Here is an 18,457-nt window from a genome sequence, read left to right on the forward strand (position 1 = left end):
TCCAAGAAAGAATAATTTTAAAGACAGGTCCTCTACTGCTATTAGCCAGGATGGTCAGGGATCCAACCCCATGATCTGGGTATCCCTTAACCTTGACTACCAGAAGCTGGGACTGGACAACAGGATGGATCTCTCAATATAGTGCCCTATTCTATTCATTCCCTCAGAAGCATCAGACACCGGCCACTGTCAGAAGACAGGATACTGGGCTAGGTGGACCATTGATCTGACCCAATATGGACGTTCTTATGCTCTTATGAACGGAATCTAAAATTTTGCTGAAATAACTAGTACAAATGTGAGGTATGGAATGAAGCAAGAGACACAAGGGAAAAGCGTGAAGAAAACACAAAGCCAACAGTGTTATTCCAACAACAAGACAGTTAGTACCTATTTATGAGGGGAGGGAATCCTATAATGTCAGAATGGACAAGAATACACACAAGAATACAAGTCATAAGTAAGGCTAAGATTGTGTCATGGTTATTTTTAAGCAAAAGTCACAGACAGGTCACAGGCAATAAACAAAAATTCACGGAAGCCGTGACCTGTCCGTGATTTTTGCTGCTGCAGCTCCATGGTGGCTGGGAACTGCAAGGTACTCTTCCCCTCCCCACCTCCACCCCAGGAAGCTGTCCCCTTGAGTTGCTGGAACCCTGAGGAGGGCCCCCGGAGGAGGCTGTCGCCCATCGCTGGAACCCTGCCCGGGGCCCCTCTGGCTGCCAGCTCCTGTCCCGCAGCCCCAGGGGCTGAAGCAGAAAATGTCAGAGTCTCTGGAAGTCATGGATTCTGTGACAAACATACCCTTAGTCATAAGTATAACAGAAAATATTCTATCTTCTAATAAAATATGCAGCCAAACACTCTTGAAATTCCAGTATGCTCAGAAGCATTTAAACACGTTGTGAGCATTCACAGCCTTGATTCACTTGAAACTCCTAACTTGTGAAGAAAAATTGTGTTGCTCTTCACCATTCCCCACCGTGCCTTCCTTTTCCCCATCTCATTATATCATGGTTCAACAGTGCACGAGCAGGGCTAATGAAACATGACTATTCTAACCCACCTCTCAAACTGCAAAGAAAAAGCATACACAAGAAAGAACTGGGTAGAAGTCCTAGTAATACCTCATCTGTGAGTTCTCTTCCAGAGTTAGATCTGGGTCTTTGTGGTCCAAGCAATTCATTTGGTATGGTTTGTCCATCAGCTGCTTTTCCATTTTCCTGCAGTTGTGTGTGTGCATAGATATAAATATATTAATATATGTATTTACTTAAAACATTCTTTAAGTACATTAGTTTCACCATAATTCCAGAAGTACAAATTGGCAATTACATTACACTAGATTTCCAGAAAAATAGAGATATTAACCATTTTCCAATTGAAAAATGTACATTTAATGTTTAGAAAGTATTCTGAAGTTACACTCTGAATGAATAGCTATACAGATGGACTACCAAATACACAATACTTTAAACCTCTAGGCCTGATATTTGCAAGTGCTTAGCACCTGCAGCTCCAACTGACTTCTGTTACAGAGTTGTGAATGCGGAGCACTTGGGAAAGATTGGGTCCCAAGATCTAATAGCTTCCCTTGCCTTGATCCCAACCAAGGGCGATTGTGCTTATATTTAAGTGACTTTCCGATTATCTCATTTTCTCTTGCTACGTTCTGTGGTGAAAGTTCAGAGTCAAACAAATCCCTGGGCAACTTTACTGGCTATAATGGAGTTAACCCTAAGGTGCATTTGGCCACAATAATTTCAGCTGCAAGTTTGTCAAAATCTACTGTACAAACAAACAAAAGGTGGATTGGGAGATAGAAAAATATTATTCAGTCAAATAAACCTTAATTGGCAAGAGATGTACTAAAAAATACTGACAAAGTAAATGTATTTTCTATTGTAATAGGCTCTCCCCCTGACTTGTTGGGATGCAGGTAGGTGGGGTTAGAGAGAACCTGGAGAAGGAAGGGAAAGCATCTAAGTGCGCTGCTACTTGTAGTCAGCTCTAGGAGCCAGGCACTTGTGTGAGGCTCCATCTGCATTAAAGGACTTTCAAGAATTAAAAACAACATGCTGTCACTTTATTATTTTCATTCTCCTTTTGCTGCACTGTATTTTATGCAATATTAGCTACACATACGTACATCTTTGATTTCTCCAAGTTTGTTATGATGTGAAAGTGCCTATTTAAATGAACCCATTCGGTACAATTTCTAAATACTTTATTAGGGTCGTCCAAAGATTTTACTTTATTTGTACACTCTTTGAGGCAAGGACTATCTTTTCAGTTTGTCTGTGTGTACACATATGTAGTGCCTAGCACAATGGGGCCCGGATACATGAATGTGATTCCAGATAGCCACAATGCAGAATAATATAATAGTTCACTAACCTGTACAGTAACTATTTTATCTCCACTGGTTGCGCTTGCCAGATCCAAAGAAGGCTGAGAATCTTTGACCATGCAGTCTGTCACTGTATTCAAAGCAAAGAAAACACCAGTTGTTAAATTCTCTCTAGGAACTATAAAGCAACGGTTAGAAAAAGGTGCACCATGATATTATATGCCCTGGAATTTTTTTTATTTAATTACAATACCAAACAGAGATCATTTAGTCAAAGTTACATTAATAAACCACATTTTTCAAACAAATAAATATCAAACACTATTAGTAATCTGTATTGCCAATTAGATTTCTTATGCACACAAATCCAACACCAGTTAAGGGGATCATTTAAGCCTGAAAATAAGTTTTGCTACTAACCTCTACTCCATTCAGCAAGTGTTTATGTTACTGGGTTTTTCCCCCAGGGCCTGAGCAGCACTTGAATTTTGTTTACTTCTGTCTATTTATTAGCATGGAGATCTAGATTATACATGCTTCAGCTGCAATGTGCACAGCTCTGGGAAGCCTGCCGTGTACACCAAGCTGCTGAATACACTATTCATTGTTCTGTTCCTTGTACAAGACTTGGTTAGGCAACTATTTCTACTGAGCAGTACAGGCAGCTCCGTCAGGCAGTGCAGATACTGTACTTTGGTGAAACAATAATATAGGAGCTTCTTTAAACGTAGAATCCTAGGACTGGAAGGGACCTCGAGAGGTCATTTAATCCAGACCCTTGCACTCATGGCAGGCCTGAGTAGTATCTAGACCATGCCTGACAGGTGTTTGTCTAACCTGCTCTTAAAAATCTCCCATGACAAAATCTTACTGGGCAATTTATTCCAGTGCTTCATCACCTTGACAGTTAGGAAATTTTTCCTCATGTCCAACCTAAACTGCCATTGCTACAACGTAAGCCCGTTGCTTCTTGTCCTATTCTCAGAGGTAAAACGACAATTTTCTCTCCCTTTTCCTTGTAGCAACCTTTTATGTACTTGAAAACTTACGTTCCCCCAGTCTCCAGACTAAACAAACCCAATTTTTTCAATCTTCTCTCATAGGTCATGTTTTCTAGACCTTTAATCATTTGTGTTGCTCTTCTCTGGACTTTCTCCAATTTGTCCAAATCTTTCCTGAAATGTGGCACCCAGAACTGGACACAATACACCAGTTGAGGCTTAATCAGCATAGAGCAGAGCAGAAGAATTACTTCTCGTGTCTTGCTTACAACACTCCTAATACATCCCAGAATGATGTTCGGTTTTTTTGCAACAGTGTTACATTGACGACTCATATTTAGCTTGTGGTCCACTCTGACCCCCAGATCCCTTTCCTTCCTAGGTAGTCATTTCCCATTTTGTATGTGTGCAACTGATTGTTCCTTCCCAAGTGGAGTACTCTGCATTTTTCCTTATTGAATTAATCCTATTTACTTCAGGTCATTTCTCCAGTTTGTCCAGATAACTTTGAATTTTAATCCTATCCTCCAAAGCACTTGCAACCCCTCCCAGCTTGGTATCATCCGCAAACTTCATAAGTGTACTCTCTATGCCATTATCTAAATCACTGAAGAAGATATTAAACAGAACCAGACCCAGAACTGATACCTTATAGTAGCTCCAACTAGGTTGTATTTCCCTAGTTTCTTTATGGGAAGGTCATGCGAGACTGTATGAAACTTTACTAAAGTCAAGATATACCATATCTACTGTTTCCCGGCTATCCACAAGGCTTGTTACCTTATCAAAGAAAGCTACCAGGTTGGTTTGACAAATCCATGCTGTTACTTATCACCTTATAATCTTCTAAGTGTTTGCAAATTGATTGCTCCATTATCTTTCTGGGTACCGAAGTTAAGCTGACTGGTCTGTAATTTCCCCTGGGTTGTCCTTATTTTCCTTTTTATAGATTGGCACTATATTTGCCCTTCTCCAGTCCTCTGGAATCTCTCCCATCTTCCATGACTTTTCAAAGATAATCACTAATGGCTCAGATATCTCCTCAGTCAGCTCCTTGAGTATACAAGGATGTATTTCATCAGGCCCTGGTGACTTGCAGACACCTAAGTAATTTTTAATTTGTTCTTTCCCTATGTTGGCTGCCGATCCTACCTCATTTTTACTGGCATTCACTAAGTTAAACATCCAATCACTAACCTTTTTGGTGAAGACAAACAAAAACACTCATCTTGCACTTCTGCAATTTCCACATTTTCTGTTGTTTTACCCCCCTCATTGAGTAACGGGCCAACCCTGTCCTGGGACTTCCTCTAGCTTCTAATGTATTTGTAGAATATTTTCTTGTTACCCTTTATGTCTCTAGTTAATTTAATCTCGTGTTATTTCCACTTTTTGCAAGAGACCTTTTTTTGAGTTTCAGATCATTGAAGATCTCCTGGTTAAGCCAGGGTGATCTCTTGCCATACTTCCTATCTTTCCTACACAGTGGGATAGTTTGCTCTTACTGTGACCTTAATAATGTCTCTTTGAAAAACTGCCCACTCTGTTTTTCCCCCATAGTAATCTCTGAAAATATTTATTATAGAATATTTTACAGGTCATTTATAATTTTAGAATCAGCAGGAACTGAAATAATCTGTAATGATATAAAATGATATAGTTACAATATGACACCGCTAACTCCTTCTCTTCATCATCCAGTGGTTAAAAAGCACCCAAAAATTTATCTAAGCTGACTTTTGGCATACTGAAACGACACAATTTCTCTATTTGCTGGAGCAAAGGTTATTTTTCCTCCTAGTGGAATGTTTCATCAAAGAGTTTCATTAGGGATGTGCCCTGCTTAAAAACCAAATCCTCAGACAATACATATGGGGAAAACCCATCACTGGAAAACTAAAATGTATGCGTGTATTATGCTGCGTATTTTACCTTTCACCACAAGAGTTCTATCTTGCTCAAAGTATATTTTATAGCCTATCAAACTTGCCATTTTCTGTCCTACACTATTCTCAACATGAAAGACAGCCCTCTCCTATGCAGAAATAGGAGTGCCAGAAGATCAAGCTTCTTTTGGTTCTGACTAAAAATTATTTTTGACAGTTATTGCATCAGAAATTTAGTACTGAAGGTTTAATTTGATCTTTGTGAACTGATTACTGTTTCTAATCAGCTGTCCTCACTGTTGCTGGGCAATTCTCTGGGACAGTATATAATTACTTAGTATAAAGTGGCATAGTGCTAGCTTCAAGACTGTGTATCATGTTTATTTATGACACTCCAATACAAATGCACACCCAACCATCATTAGTAGAAGGTACTAAGATACCTACAGTATAGGCAACAATAACTAAAAGTCAGGTGTACAGATTTTTAAGAAGTTCAATATGAATACCAAAGAAGACTCTACTTCTAAAGATCTAGCCAAAAACATAACTGAGTCCCACATCTAGTCTGTGGCTTTCTAGTCACTATTTTTTAAAAAAACATTTAGTCTCCTGTTGCTGTGCAGATGAGACATAAGCAAGGAAAAGATAAAGGAACAGTGAAACTGATCACAAAATGGTGCAAACACAGAAAATAAAGAAATTAGAGAAAATATTTCCATTACTTTCTCTTGCTCTGTTGTTTTAGGTGTTCTGAATAAAAGTGGGTGAAAAAAATTCTGGCAGAAGTATGGAGTGAGTTTCAAAAGAAAATATGAGAGTTAACAGCCCAAATCCTGTTGACTTTGAAAGGGCCTTGGGCTCCTAACTCACCTAGATATCTGAAAATCTCATGTGATTGTTCAGTTGATTGCATATCTTTAATTCAAGGATAGCTAGCCAAAAGAAAATCAAGAGGCTCAGTAATTTCTGAAAAGCAGGAAAATGGCAACTGTCTATTGATAGAAAGTTGGTGCACGCATCTGGACAGAAGACCTTAGGGCAAAGCATATGCTTACCTTCTAAACCAGATAATTTTTGCACCTCGAACTCCAATTCACTCTTTTTCTTCCGTGGTGGTGGAGCGGGTCGTGCAGGTGGTGGTGGTCTAGGAGGAGGAACATTTGCTGGAGGTGGTGGGCGTGCCGGAAGAGATTTCTTAGTGCTAGCAACTATATCGGGTTCTACACTAAGTTGCCTTGGGGGTTTGGCTGGAGGCATTTCTTCTGTTGTAAGATCTTTGGTAGGTAAGAAATCTGAAGTTACCTGTTCTAAAATAACTGTCTGTTTCACTTCTATTTCCTCATTTTTAGGAGTTTCTTTTGGCGAGTACGTTTCTGTGATTTTAAGCTCTTCAGTTGCATTTATTATTTCTGCTAGTTTATTAGTGGTTTCACCTTCTTGATGCTCAACGGCATGGTCAGAAGGCAAAAAAACCCCTCTGGATTCCACTTCTGCCTCCTTACATGTACTCTGAGTCACAGGTTCTTGAGTATCTTCTTGTAATGCTGATTCTGTAGCTAGCAGCTCAGGAATATCACTAAGGATATCTGCTCCAGGAATCCAAGTATTTGTATCTGAAGTTTGATCAGTTAGTTCTTTTCCTTGGGAAGCCAAAGGATCATCTTCTAGCTGTTGTACCTTTTGGCTTTCTTCTAGAATACTGTCAATAATCTACAAAAACCCAAAACATAGGTTTGCCAAGACATACAAATATAGGAAGGCAGAGTTCTTAGAGCACACTTGTCAGGAAGTCCATGCCACAGCATAGGATAAGTCTCAGCTTCTAAGGAAAAGTCACCTCACTTTTATAATGAAAACGAGGACACAACCAGTAAATATTACCCTCCAGCATGTTTTAAACAAAATTATGGGGGCTAGAAGCTAAGTACAGAAATACACCCACTTGAATGGTAATGGGGGCAAGTGACTTCAGAAAACAGACTGCATTTTAGTGTAGTTTATATTTTTTAAAAGATAAGGTTGTAACAAAACACAAAAATCAAATCTGATTACTTTTTTTTTTTTTTGACAATTATCCCTCACTCTCCCTATTTATTATACTGTAAACTAGCCAAATGATTTAGTGGCCACAAATCCTGATTTTTTAATTTAAACATATTTAGCTTGATTTTCCCCACACTGAACAGCATTTGGGCTGTTTACAATAACTATTTCTAAAAACTTTGTATTAAGGTAATTAAAAAACTTATTGATTCCAATTTCAATAGATTGCTAGAATTAAAAATTAATATTAACATTTTAATTCAGCTAAGAAAATTTTCAATCTAAATTTAGACATTTTTATATACTGCTAAACAGATGTTTAACCAACCTCTTTAGAGTCATCTTGTTTTACTTCCTGTATCAGGGCCTCATTTGCAACTCTGTGTATATTGCTGTCTGTTTCCTGTAAAAACAACCATTAATAAGAAGTAAGGAAAGGAATAAGAAATTCTTTGCTAAGCTAAGGTAACTAAGCAAAGATACAAATTAAGTGCCAAAGCAGCAAAATATCCCAAAGAGGCAACCATTCTGCTATCTATGAAGACTGATTTGATTGCTGTCATATTGAGAAGCTTAAGTAGTAGTTCATAGAGCAAACTGGAAAAGATGTCACACTGGGGTAATCATAGAAATAGACAACATACTTTTTCATTTCTCAGTGTAGTGTAACTCAATTTCAGTACTTTTCTATTCTCTTGCTATTTTAGGAGTGCTTGGTAAGGTCTCTGCCTATCACAAGATAACCTCCTTCCATCTAAATGATCCTACACAGAAATTAGAATCTCGTGCTTATGAAACCCAGTGTTTTCCCATTGAAATCTCACAAAAACCAATATTCTGACTTCATTGCTAAAATGACCAAATTGAAGGTAATGTTGAGTTATGAGAAATAAATGCAAGTATATTTTTTAATCTGCAACAAATGAAAATTAGGAAAAATTAAACATTTATAAGAGAGAGAAGGTAGGTAAGGTAATATCTTTTACTGGACCAACTTCTGTTGGTGGAGGGTACAAGCTTTTGAACCACACACAGTTCTTCAGGTCTAGGAAAAGAAATCAGAGTGGGACAGACAGTAAGCATAAGGGAGTAACATATTGCAGATCCCTTGAGATGTGTGGGCAATAAGATTGTTATGCAAAAGGGGTTTGAAGTGGACCATTAAGGGTACGTCTACACTACCCACCAGATCGGTGGATAGTGATCGATCTATTGGGGATCGATGTATTGCGTCTAGTGTAGATGCGACAAATCGATCCCCGATCGCTCTGCCGTTAACTCCTGTACTCCACCGCGGCGAAAGGCGGAAGCGGAGTCGACGGGGGAGCAGCGGGAGTCAACCCCGCGCCATGAGGACGCGAGGCAAGTCGTCCTTAGATACTTCAACTTCAGCTACGCTATTCTTGTAGCTGAAGTTGCGTATCTTAGGTAGATTCCCCCCCAGTGTAGACCAGGCCTAAGGGTTAGCAGGCAGGTGTGTGTTACAGATTGTTGGAATGAGCCATGAAACCAGTGTCCCAGTTAGGTCCATGGTTTTTACTGTCTAGCAGCGTTAAGAATTTAAGCTCCCAGGCTTGCTTTTAAAGGTCTTGTGCAGGTGTCAGAATGAGGAAGGAGAGGTCAGATATGAAGTGATCGCTTTGTGAAGTGTTCACTGATGGATGAGATGGCATTTTTGTCTTATTTTTCTGAAAGTTCATTTAGAGTGCAGTGATGGTCTAGTTTCACCCATAGTTGTTACTGGGGCATCTGATGCCCCAGATGAGGTACTCCATGTGTTGCGACAGGCCACATATAGGATCCATAAATCTTGAAAGGTGCGTTGTGGGGGGTATTCATCATCACAGGGGTGGAGAATGTCTGTAGGTTTTGTAGCCATTGTTCTGGTAGGTTCTGGTGCCATTTTGATTAGGTGTGTCCTGGTCCGTGGGGAGCTAACTAATGTTTGGGAGTTGTCTGAAAGCCAGAGAAAGGGGCTCAGGAAATATTTATTTCTGTAATAATAATAATAAATGGAGATATACCTATCTCATAGAACTGGAAGGGACCCTGAAAGGCCATTGAGTCCAGCCCCCTGCCTTCACTAGCAGGATCAAGTACTGATTTTGCCCCAGATTCCTAAGTGGCCCCCTCAAGGATTGAACTCACAACCCTGGGTTTAGCAGGTCAATGCTCAAACCACTGAGCTATCCCTCCCCCCTTCAAGATATGGTCCCCATAAAATATGGATTGTAACTGATGATGATACTCCGTATGGGCTCCAGTGTGGGGTGATAGGTGACAACTAGGGGTGAGCGGTCATTGGCTTCCCCCTTCCCACATACTGAAATAGGTTCTCCCAGGGTCTTTGGGTGGCCCTTTCCATTATGCAATCTACTTCTCTGGTAGACCATCCTCGCTTGGTGAAGGCAGTTTTAAGTGTGTTTAGGTATGTGTATCCCCGACTCTCTCTCTGGCGCAAATTCAGTGGTATCTGAGTGCCTGGCTGTAGAGAACAGATTGTTTGGTGTGTCTGAGGTGGTTGCTGGATCTGTTAAGGTAAGTTTGGTGATACATGGGTTTCTTGTATATAATCATTTATAGAATTGGTTCAATAAGAGACACTACCTTACCTCCTTGTGTTTCTCGTATCCTGGGATCAACACAGCTACATTTATAGTAGTTTACATAAAGTTTGTCTTGATTATGCAAAACCAGTTCAGTACAAGTGATCTTTAGGTACTTGCAGTATTTTCACATTTTTAAAGCCTAGTACTACCATCACCCACAATAGCAAGTCAAATGGGATTAGTAGTTGCCAGGTTAAATCAGGATAGTCACATTTGGCAATCACAAATAAGTCTTTGAGCTCTTGAAAATTCACCACCTTGTATTCTATCCTAACTATAACTGCTTAACACCTGGCATAGCAATACTAGTTAATACAACTAAATACAAAGGTATGTTCAATCAGATGCTTTTGGAATCTAATGAATCTGCAGTACAGTATATTAAACCCATTTCATTATATGGTTTAATGAACACAAACAAGAAAATACTTAAGCAATTGTTTACCATTCCTCAGACAGACAAAACTGCTCCACCCTAAAATGAAAGTCATTAAGTGTCATCCTTATGGGATATTTGCTTGTTACAAAAATAAGAAATGTTGTGGTTAGAAAATACTTTCACATCCAGGGCAGTTTGCATCTTGTACCATTCATTTGAATAGTATTTCCACTGATTATATTTTAACTTTATGAACAAATCTTAAACGTACAATGCAACCCTTAGAGCACTTTGTTTCACCCTCAGTCACACTTTGCCAAGAAAGTACAATGTAGCATAAATTTTAGCAAGTTTACATAGCAGCAGCTCCAGGAAAACAGTGACACAATGAAGTTTTATATTACGTGTATTAAATACACTAAGACCTAAAGCAAATGTTTGGAACCCAATTCTAAAGCATTAGCCATTTATTTAGCTCAAGTAACTAAACTTAATTTTGAAGATTTTAGAGATTGGTTAAAGACCTACAATTGCATGTTAAAAGTGTGGACTTTTCATACAATGACCCAAAAAAAATGTCCAAAAGAAAAAGTATTTCTTTAATTGAAATATACTATTTGAGTTATAGTTATACCCATTACTTCTTGAACAGCATTTCTAAATAGTTACTGGCTGTACTGGTAGGACATTCTGTGCGGTATTTTCAGGAGACCACCACCATTTGTTCAAGCTTAACCCAGGGAGCAAAAATGAGCATTTTTCAGGAACAGAAAAAAGTTATACTGGAAAATTGATGTTACTAATCAGTGGAAGTGCTCCTTACACACCTGCTATTGCAATTTACTTATTAGGAATTCACAGTCTCCTCTTCAACACTGCTAAGGGGACAAAAAAGCGAGTTTTCATTTCAGCTGACAGAATATCGATCATAGGCTGACCCATAAGCTTTTAGACACTCTGCAGCTCACATACTATATGGCTTACGATGATGTGGAGAAAAGCGAGTGGCAGTCAGAGCCCAAACTGACAGGCAAAGGCCAGTATTAGCTATTCTTACACAGAAGAGACAAATCCACAGAAGAGACAAATCCTGGTGCATAACTGGCTGAGAAGAGTAATCGGATACGCCATTATTTTAACCTGTGATGAGGTAAAACCAATGCAAGAGCAATATAAAATGAACACACTTTGATTCTCTGAACTCGGATGCAGCCAACGCTATTCTACACCTCTGGTGTGATGATAGAGCAAATCAGGAAGCAGTGATTTTCATGCGAGTTGAACAGTGCTCCCTCCCACCCCCATCCAGACCTCTTATTTCATTAAACCTTCCAACTGTTAGCAATTTTAATCTGAAATTCACAGCCAAAGTGAAAAGATTTCTGACATTTCATATATATTAATATGTACGTGCACTTTGTATTTTATAGCACCTCAATATTTATTTTTTCTTGATAGAGGCAGAGGCCCTTTATTTTGCAGACTACTGTATTTTGATAAAGATTTTAAATGAACCATTTTAGTATAAATTTGCAAGCAGCTTTGGTCTATTTTTTCTAGATCTTTTAGTAACGCACCTTTTAACTGTACTAGGTTATCCGGCACTTTACCAACTGTAAAATTCTAGAAACCGGCATTTCTGATACCTCCCAACACAAATCTTCAATCTAGTAACTAGGACCGATGCTGAAGCTAACCAGAATTGATGCCGAAGCTATTCGGGACTCGAGTATTTCCGAGAGCAGTCAAACTACGCTTGATTTAGCCAAGAAGAGCCAAAGGCTGTTCTGTTTGTATCTGCCATTGTGATTGGTCAGTTTATTACTCTGTGTATTGTCCTGTGTTTATCATAAAATATCAATGCCACACTACCATTATGGCATCCAAAATACCAGCGAAAAGCAAAGGAGAGACGTGTAAGAGACTTGTATTGATATTAAAACAGAAAATAGATATTTATACATGTCTTGTAAAGGGCGAGAATAGGAATGTTTATTCATTTTATTGTATTCTAATTCTTTGAAAATTGGTAACCCATTGGTAAGTATAACTCTTAGTTAACTGGAGTTTGACTAACCGGCAGCCCCCATTCCTCCAACATGCCGGATAACAAAGCTTTTTACTGTAATATCAAGTTTGTCAAAAAACTGTAATATCAGACCAAATTTTAACTGTTGAATGGGATCCAGTTTAGTCTACAATTAAACCCCTTAACTAATCTCAGTTAAAAATCAGAAGTCAACGTGTTTATGGCCTGAGAAGGAACAGGGAGAATTGTCTATAATACACTCCAACAATTAGAACTGAAAAGTTAGAAAATAAGGGCAAGTTCTTGAAAAGTAGGAGCCTGATTTCCAGCACCCAAATCCATATTCAGGTACCTAAATCAGTAGCCTGATTTTTAACCAAGCAGAGCACCCAGCAGTTATCAGTGACTTCAGTGGAACTCAGCTGTCTTTTGAAAGCCAAGTTTAGGCACACTTTTTTTTTAAAGTGATGGCCCAGAAATGTATATTAGTATATAGCAGAGAAGCACCTGCAGTTATTCTATCAGAGAACTAATTAATGAGCAAAATTACTCAACAGGAGAGTATATAGGCACTTTCCCCATAACAGAAATACTTGTATATTTTAATGTACTTTTTCTAATTACTCTTAGTGACATGACATGACATCATATAATAAACTCCTACAACATTTGACTTCAAAGGCATACTGCCAAGGTGACAAGCAGCAAACACACTTTGACACAAATACATCCCACTGTAGTCCGTGCCTAACAAGCTTGCTATATTAATTTCCACTTTTGTTGACATTAACACAGTAGACTTTGGTCTTGTGAAAGATCCCAAACTCCTTCAGCTGTACGGTTAGTCACAAGTTTAATGAACTGATAATGGTACCAAGCGGTGAAGCTGATAGTGTGTTTTTATACAAGGCTGATTTTTGAAGGTCAAGTGATTTAGGAAGATGCTCCTTAATGAAAAATGAAAATTAGTAACATGGTGAGGACCCCATAAGCAACAAACAGTAGTGCCCAGCCACTGAATATACACCTCTACCCAGATAGAACGTGACCCGATATAACACAAATTAGGCTATAATGTGGTAAAGCAGCACTCCACGGGCGTGGGGCTGCGCACTCTGGTGGATCAAAGCAAGTTCGATATAACACGGTTTCACCTATAACGCGGTAAGATTTTTTGGCTCCCGAGAACAGCGTTATATCAGGGTAGAGGTGTACTTAAAAATGTAGATTATAGACAAATGTTCTCACTCAAAGTTTAGCCAGTGATACATGGAATCCAACTCAATCCACATCCACATACTACTTTCTGTCAGAATTAAATGGAACTACATTTACTGAAAAGTTTAGACATTAAATACCATACTGTCAAGGAGACATTGAAATTAAAGCGGGATACCAGGTGAGACACCTATAAATTTAATGATATAATTAAGTCACTGACTTTTCTAAATCTCTCCTCCTAAATCACATTACAGTGGAATGAATAAAGATATGCTGTTATCTGTGGGACAGTGTTGTGACTTATTTTCTACCACTGTTGACGAATCAAAATATTGCTATTTTCACTACTGATTACCCAGCACTTCTGGGACAGAAAAGGCCAACCCTGCTTTACTCCACATAAAAGATTATTGCATAGCATCACCTTTGGCCCTTCTCCCAACCCATATAATGAATTGTATCTGTACATATACCAATTCCTGACCTACTTAATAAATGCCAGAGGTTCAGCTGCACTGTCATTGTGCATAGAAGCAGCATACTAATTACCCGCGTGGGAAGTGGTGATGCTGCCTCGATAAGCTAAATTTAGAGTTTTGCTTTCATGTCACCTGAAGTGGTAGCTTTTGAAGTATAAACACTTTGCTGCCTTCTGTCACCAAAATACGAATAGAAATTTTAGTCAATGATTTGAAATAAGTCAGCATAATCAAGGTGACCAAAACTCTCCGACATACTCCTGTATCTGAATATAAAACAAAAGAGATGGGCCCAGTTCCTCTACATACTGTTTGAGGTAATTAAAAACTCTGCAAATTTAAGGATACCATTTATTAAGCTCTTTAGTCAAAGCACCTGGGCTCATTTTTCTTTTCCTTTTTTTTTTTTTTAAGCCAAAGGAAACAAGAAAAGTTTAAACTTAAAAAAAAAAAAGCATTAAAAAAACTAAAACCCACAACAAGGAAAGTCTGATTTGGGAAAAAAAAGTTTCATCCTTGGTTTGCCATTTTCTGCCTAAGCATGCAGCTATATAATATCATGAATCAACATTATGGACTTAAGGTCAGGCATGTTACATAAGCATTGTCAAATTACAAACATTTAAGATTATATAAAGAAAGACATACCTTTAATACATGGGACCCAACTTTTGTCGGTGACCTGATAGAAAAAAAGGAAAAAAGATTTAGATGAAAGTATGCAAAAGAATCACAAAGCTCCAAAAATGAATCCTTTTCCTTGATTTAATGGAAGTTTCACTATGCAAATAACACAAGGACAAAAGTCTTCTCTAAACTGGTGGTTTACTTTGAATTTTCAGGTTAAATAAATAAAAAAATAAATAAAAAATAAAAATATTATGTCTGCCTCTTCTACACAGAGACAAGTGATTGTACCACAGGTTCAACACTTACAGTGAAGACTTTTCAGAGAAGTTGAAGGGAGTTAAACGCTTAATTGTCACTGAAATTTGACAGGAGCTCGGAAAATAACTCCCTAAATATCCTTTGAAAACCCCAGCCAAAAGCAATTTCTAAAAACCTAATAAGATTATCCTGCCCTCCATCCCTTCTATAAAACCGATGCTATCCCATCCCTGTGGCCATTGATCATTTCTAATCAGAGGGATTTTAATAGAGTTATTGCTCATGAAAGATGCCAGAGAGGCGTCACTGAAAACTTAAGCCCTCATTGAAAGGAACAGTACAAACTCCAAGAGAGCTGTCAAGTGCCTCAGCCCTGAGGGCACGTCTTCACTACTCGCCGGATCGGTGGGTAGTGATCAATCTATCGAGGATCAATTTATCGTGACTAGTATAGACGCAAGAAAATGGATCCCCAATCGCTCTGCCGTTGACTCCAGAACTCCACCGCAGCGAGAGGCGGAAGTGGAGTCGACGGGGGAGCGGCAGCGGTCGACTCGCCGCCGTCCTCACAGCCAGGTAAGTCGACCTAAAATAATACCTTATCTTAGGTCGACCCTCCCTGTAGTGTAGACCTAGCCTGAGTGAGTCATCTCTGGCATGTTCATTCAATCTTCAGCCTCTCCATAAAGGCTGCATCCAAGAGTTCCAACTAGCACAGACGGTGATAAGAACACCTTCACACCAGCCACAGGAATGAGACAAGCAGCTTGGACACTTGGCCTTCAGTAATTTACATTCCGAGCCAGAGAACTACATGAGCATCCACTCTGAAGTGCAACTTCTAATAAACCTAATCAGAGAAAGGCTCTAGATGCCTCCAGGGATCAGGCACCAGGGAGCTATTCATCTTCAGGTCACTGGTTTAACGATACTTTAGGTTGACGGCTAGGGCAAGTTGACTGGTTTATTTTACTTCTGCAATGTACCCAAATTCCTGGACCTGTTCTTGATTTTTGGTGTTCCAAAAGATACTCTTATATTGAATACTGCTGCGTCAGTTTTTTTACTTCAGGGTTACATACACCATAACCTCTGCCTATTATGAGTTGTTTGCCCATAGTTTGCTTCCCCCAATGAGAGTATCAAAGTCTGAAGCTATGTTAAACAAACTGCTCAAGCATTTTAACTGGCTGCAGAGTTCAGTGATCACACCTTTGATAAACCACATACATAATGAAATCCTTGCTTCCTAATTGATTAGGCGTAGTCCACACTTAAAACTTTTTGCCAAAAGTTCTGTCAGTTAGGAGTGTGAAAAAATTATCACATCTCTAAACCAATATAGCTGAGCCAGCAAAAGCCCCATTGTAAACACAGTTATGCCTGCGAAAAAGTTCTTTTGCTGGTAATAGCTTATTTAATTCAAGAAACTGGCATAATACCTGCAAAAGAACTCTTGGCAGAAAAAGCTGCAACTCCATTAGGAGGGTTTGCTGGTACAGCCATATCAGCAAACCCTTTCTAGTATAGACAAGGCCAAGAGAATAGTTTTTTCCAGACCTTTTTCTTCATCTTTTTTCCAGAATGACAGTTTCAAGGAACAATATCAACTTGAAAAACAAGTAATTACCATCTTTTTTTGGTTTGTTTTTAAAAAGACTACCATTGTTACACCAGAGACAACTAAAAAAAATAAACTGAAAGGTTAGAGAAAAATATTTACTCGGTTTACTTCAGTCATCAAGTTTTTGATTTTGTTCAAGAAGGCCCTTCAAAGAATGGAGTGAGATTTGTGTTTTGTTTTTTTTTAAATAAAGTAAGGTGCAGTATCCAAAACTACTTTCAGCTCTTTTTAAATATTGACTAGATTTCAAGTTGACAGCATCTCTTTAATAGGAAAAAAGAATATGCTTTTGAAATTCATCAATGCATTGGAGAGAGATTTCCAGAGATATACAGAATATTTGTAGTAATATAGATAGTAACTTATTTCAGTGATTATGATATAAAATTACTAGAAGTAAATGTTGACCAAGGTGTTCAGGTCAATAAATCAATACTTAACTCAAATATCAGTATGTGCCTTGTACTGCTATTCTTAACATATTGCTTGGGAAGATGACCTACCACTCACTCGCTCCCCTCTCCTCCCCCACTCCCTCTTCCCAGCAGCTATCCATAACCACGTTGTATTTCCAATTAGCAGGACTTCGTACTATAACCCCTTAATTTTAAGTTGAAAAGGAGAAAGGAGCATTGACGTACACAGTACCATGTCACTACAGCCAAGGACCAACCAAGAATGGGGGGCCACTATGCTAAACACTGTACAAATACAACAGTAGACAGTCCCTCCCCTGAAGAACTTACAATCTAAATGACCACAGTGGTCAAAGATATTTGGGACACCCTATCTGTTAAAAAGTAATACTAAACAAAGTTATATAGGTATGTAACTAACATTGATTATTTCTAAGCAAGGAAACACACCAGGGAAACACCCCCTCACATTCCTTCACTAGTTATATGAAGTAGTATAGTAAACCAATTTAATTCTTCTTCCCGCCTTCCGTGGATAGATTTTTTAGATTCAAAATAATTAATTGCAGTTTCTCAGGAAAACACACACAAGTTCCATTTAATTATTTCCCACTTCTGATGTATTACTGAAGTGTACAGAATGCCTACAAAGAAAATACAATAAGAATGTCAAAGGTATCACAAGGTATAATATAACAATTATTTGATAAGGCTGTTGAATAAAAGTCACATTAAAGATAAATGTTTTTTTGTTGCTGTGGCATCTATTCAACATAATAAGGCCGGGGTGGCCAACCTGAGTCTGAGAAGGAACCAGAATTTACCAATGTACATTGCCAAAGAGCCACAGTAACAGGTCAGCAGTCCCCCATCCGCTCCCCAGCCTCCACCAATCAGCACCTAGACAGCCCCCCCCCACTGCAATCACCTGTTTCACGCATGCACGAGGCTATGGGGGTGGGGGAGAGGGGAGAAGCGAGGGCATGGCAGGCTCAGGGGAAGAGTCAGGGGCCTTGAGGGAAGGGGTGGATTGGGGGCAGGGCGTGGGGCAGAGCAGGCGGTTGAGCAGTGAGTACTCCCTGGCACATTGGAAAGTTGGCATCTATAGCTCCAGCCCTGGAATCAGCGCCTAGGTAAGGAGTGCAGATTAACCTCTGAAGAGCCACAGGTTGGCCACCTCTGTAATAAGGCATTCAGATTATCTGCCATAATTATACTTGGTTGTGGGAGTATAATTCTCTGGGATCAATCTAAGAATAAAAAAATCCCTGTTCATTAGGCTTGTGTGTACTTCATTTCAATTATTCATAAATGTCACTACTTGTCCCTCCAAAGCATGAGTGGTTCACATTTTTATGCCTTTATAACTCAGCACAGCAAGTACATCACAAAAAAACCAAACTTGTGAGTAGGCACTTTTACCAATAAGAATTTTTGTAAATATTGTTCTGTAATGGTTTTCCTTTCTTTCCCAGTCCCCTAAAATTATCTATCAGATCTACTTCATCAGACACTGATTTTACAAATAC

General features: G+C 38.9%; 1 protein-coding gene across 1 annotated transcript in view; it reads right to left on the bottom strand.

The window, feature by feature from the left end:
• Positions 1–18,457, bottom strand: part of WDR44 (WD repeat domain 44) — a 58,346-nt gene that overhangs the window by 27,390 nt on the left and 12,499 nt on the right. Inside the window, exons 2-6 of the mRNA XM_065556769.1 lie at positions 14,649–14,682; positions 7,612–7,686; positions 6,296–6,950; positions 2,398–2,480; positions 1,128–1,223 (exon numbers count right to left, since the gene is read on the bottom strand). Coding sequence (XP_065412841.1) covers positions 1,128–1,223; positions 2,398–2,480; positions 6,296–6,950; positions 7,612–7,686; positions 14,649–14,682 — 943 coding nt within the window. The remainder of the gene's footprint in view (positions 1–1,127; positions 1,224–2,397; positions 2,481–6,295; positions 6,951–7,611; positions 7,687–14,648; positions 14,683–18,457) is intronic.

The sequence above is a fragment of the Chrysemys picta genome, chromosome 9 (genome assembly GCF_011386835.1).
Source record: "Chrysemys picta bellii isolate R12L10 chromosome 9, ASM1138683v2, whole genome shotgun sequence".
NCBI lineage: Eukaryota > Metazoa > Chordata > Testudines > Emydidae > Chrysemys > Chrysemys picta.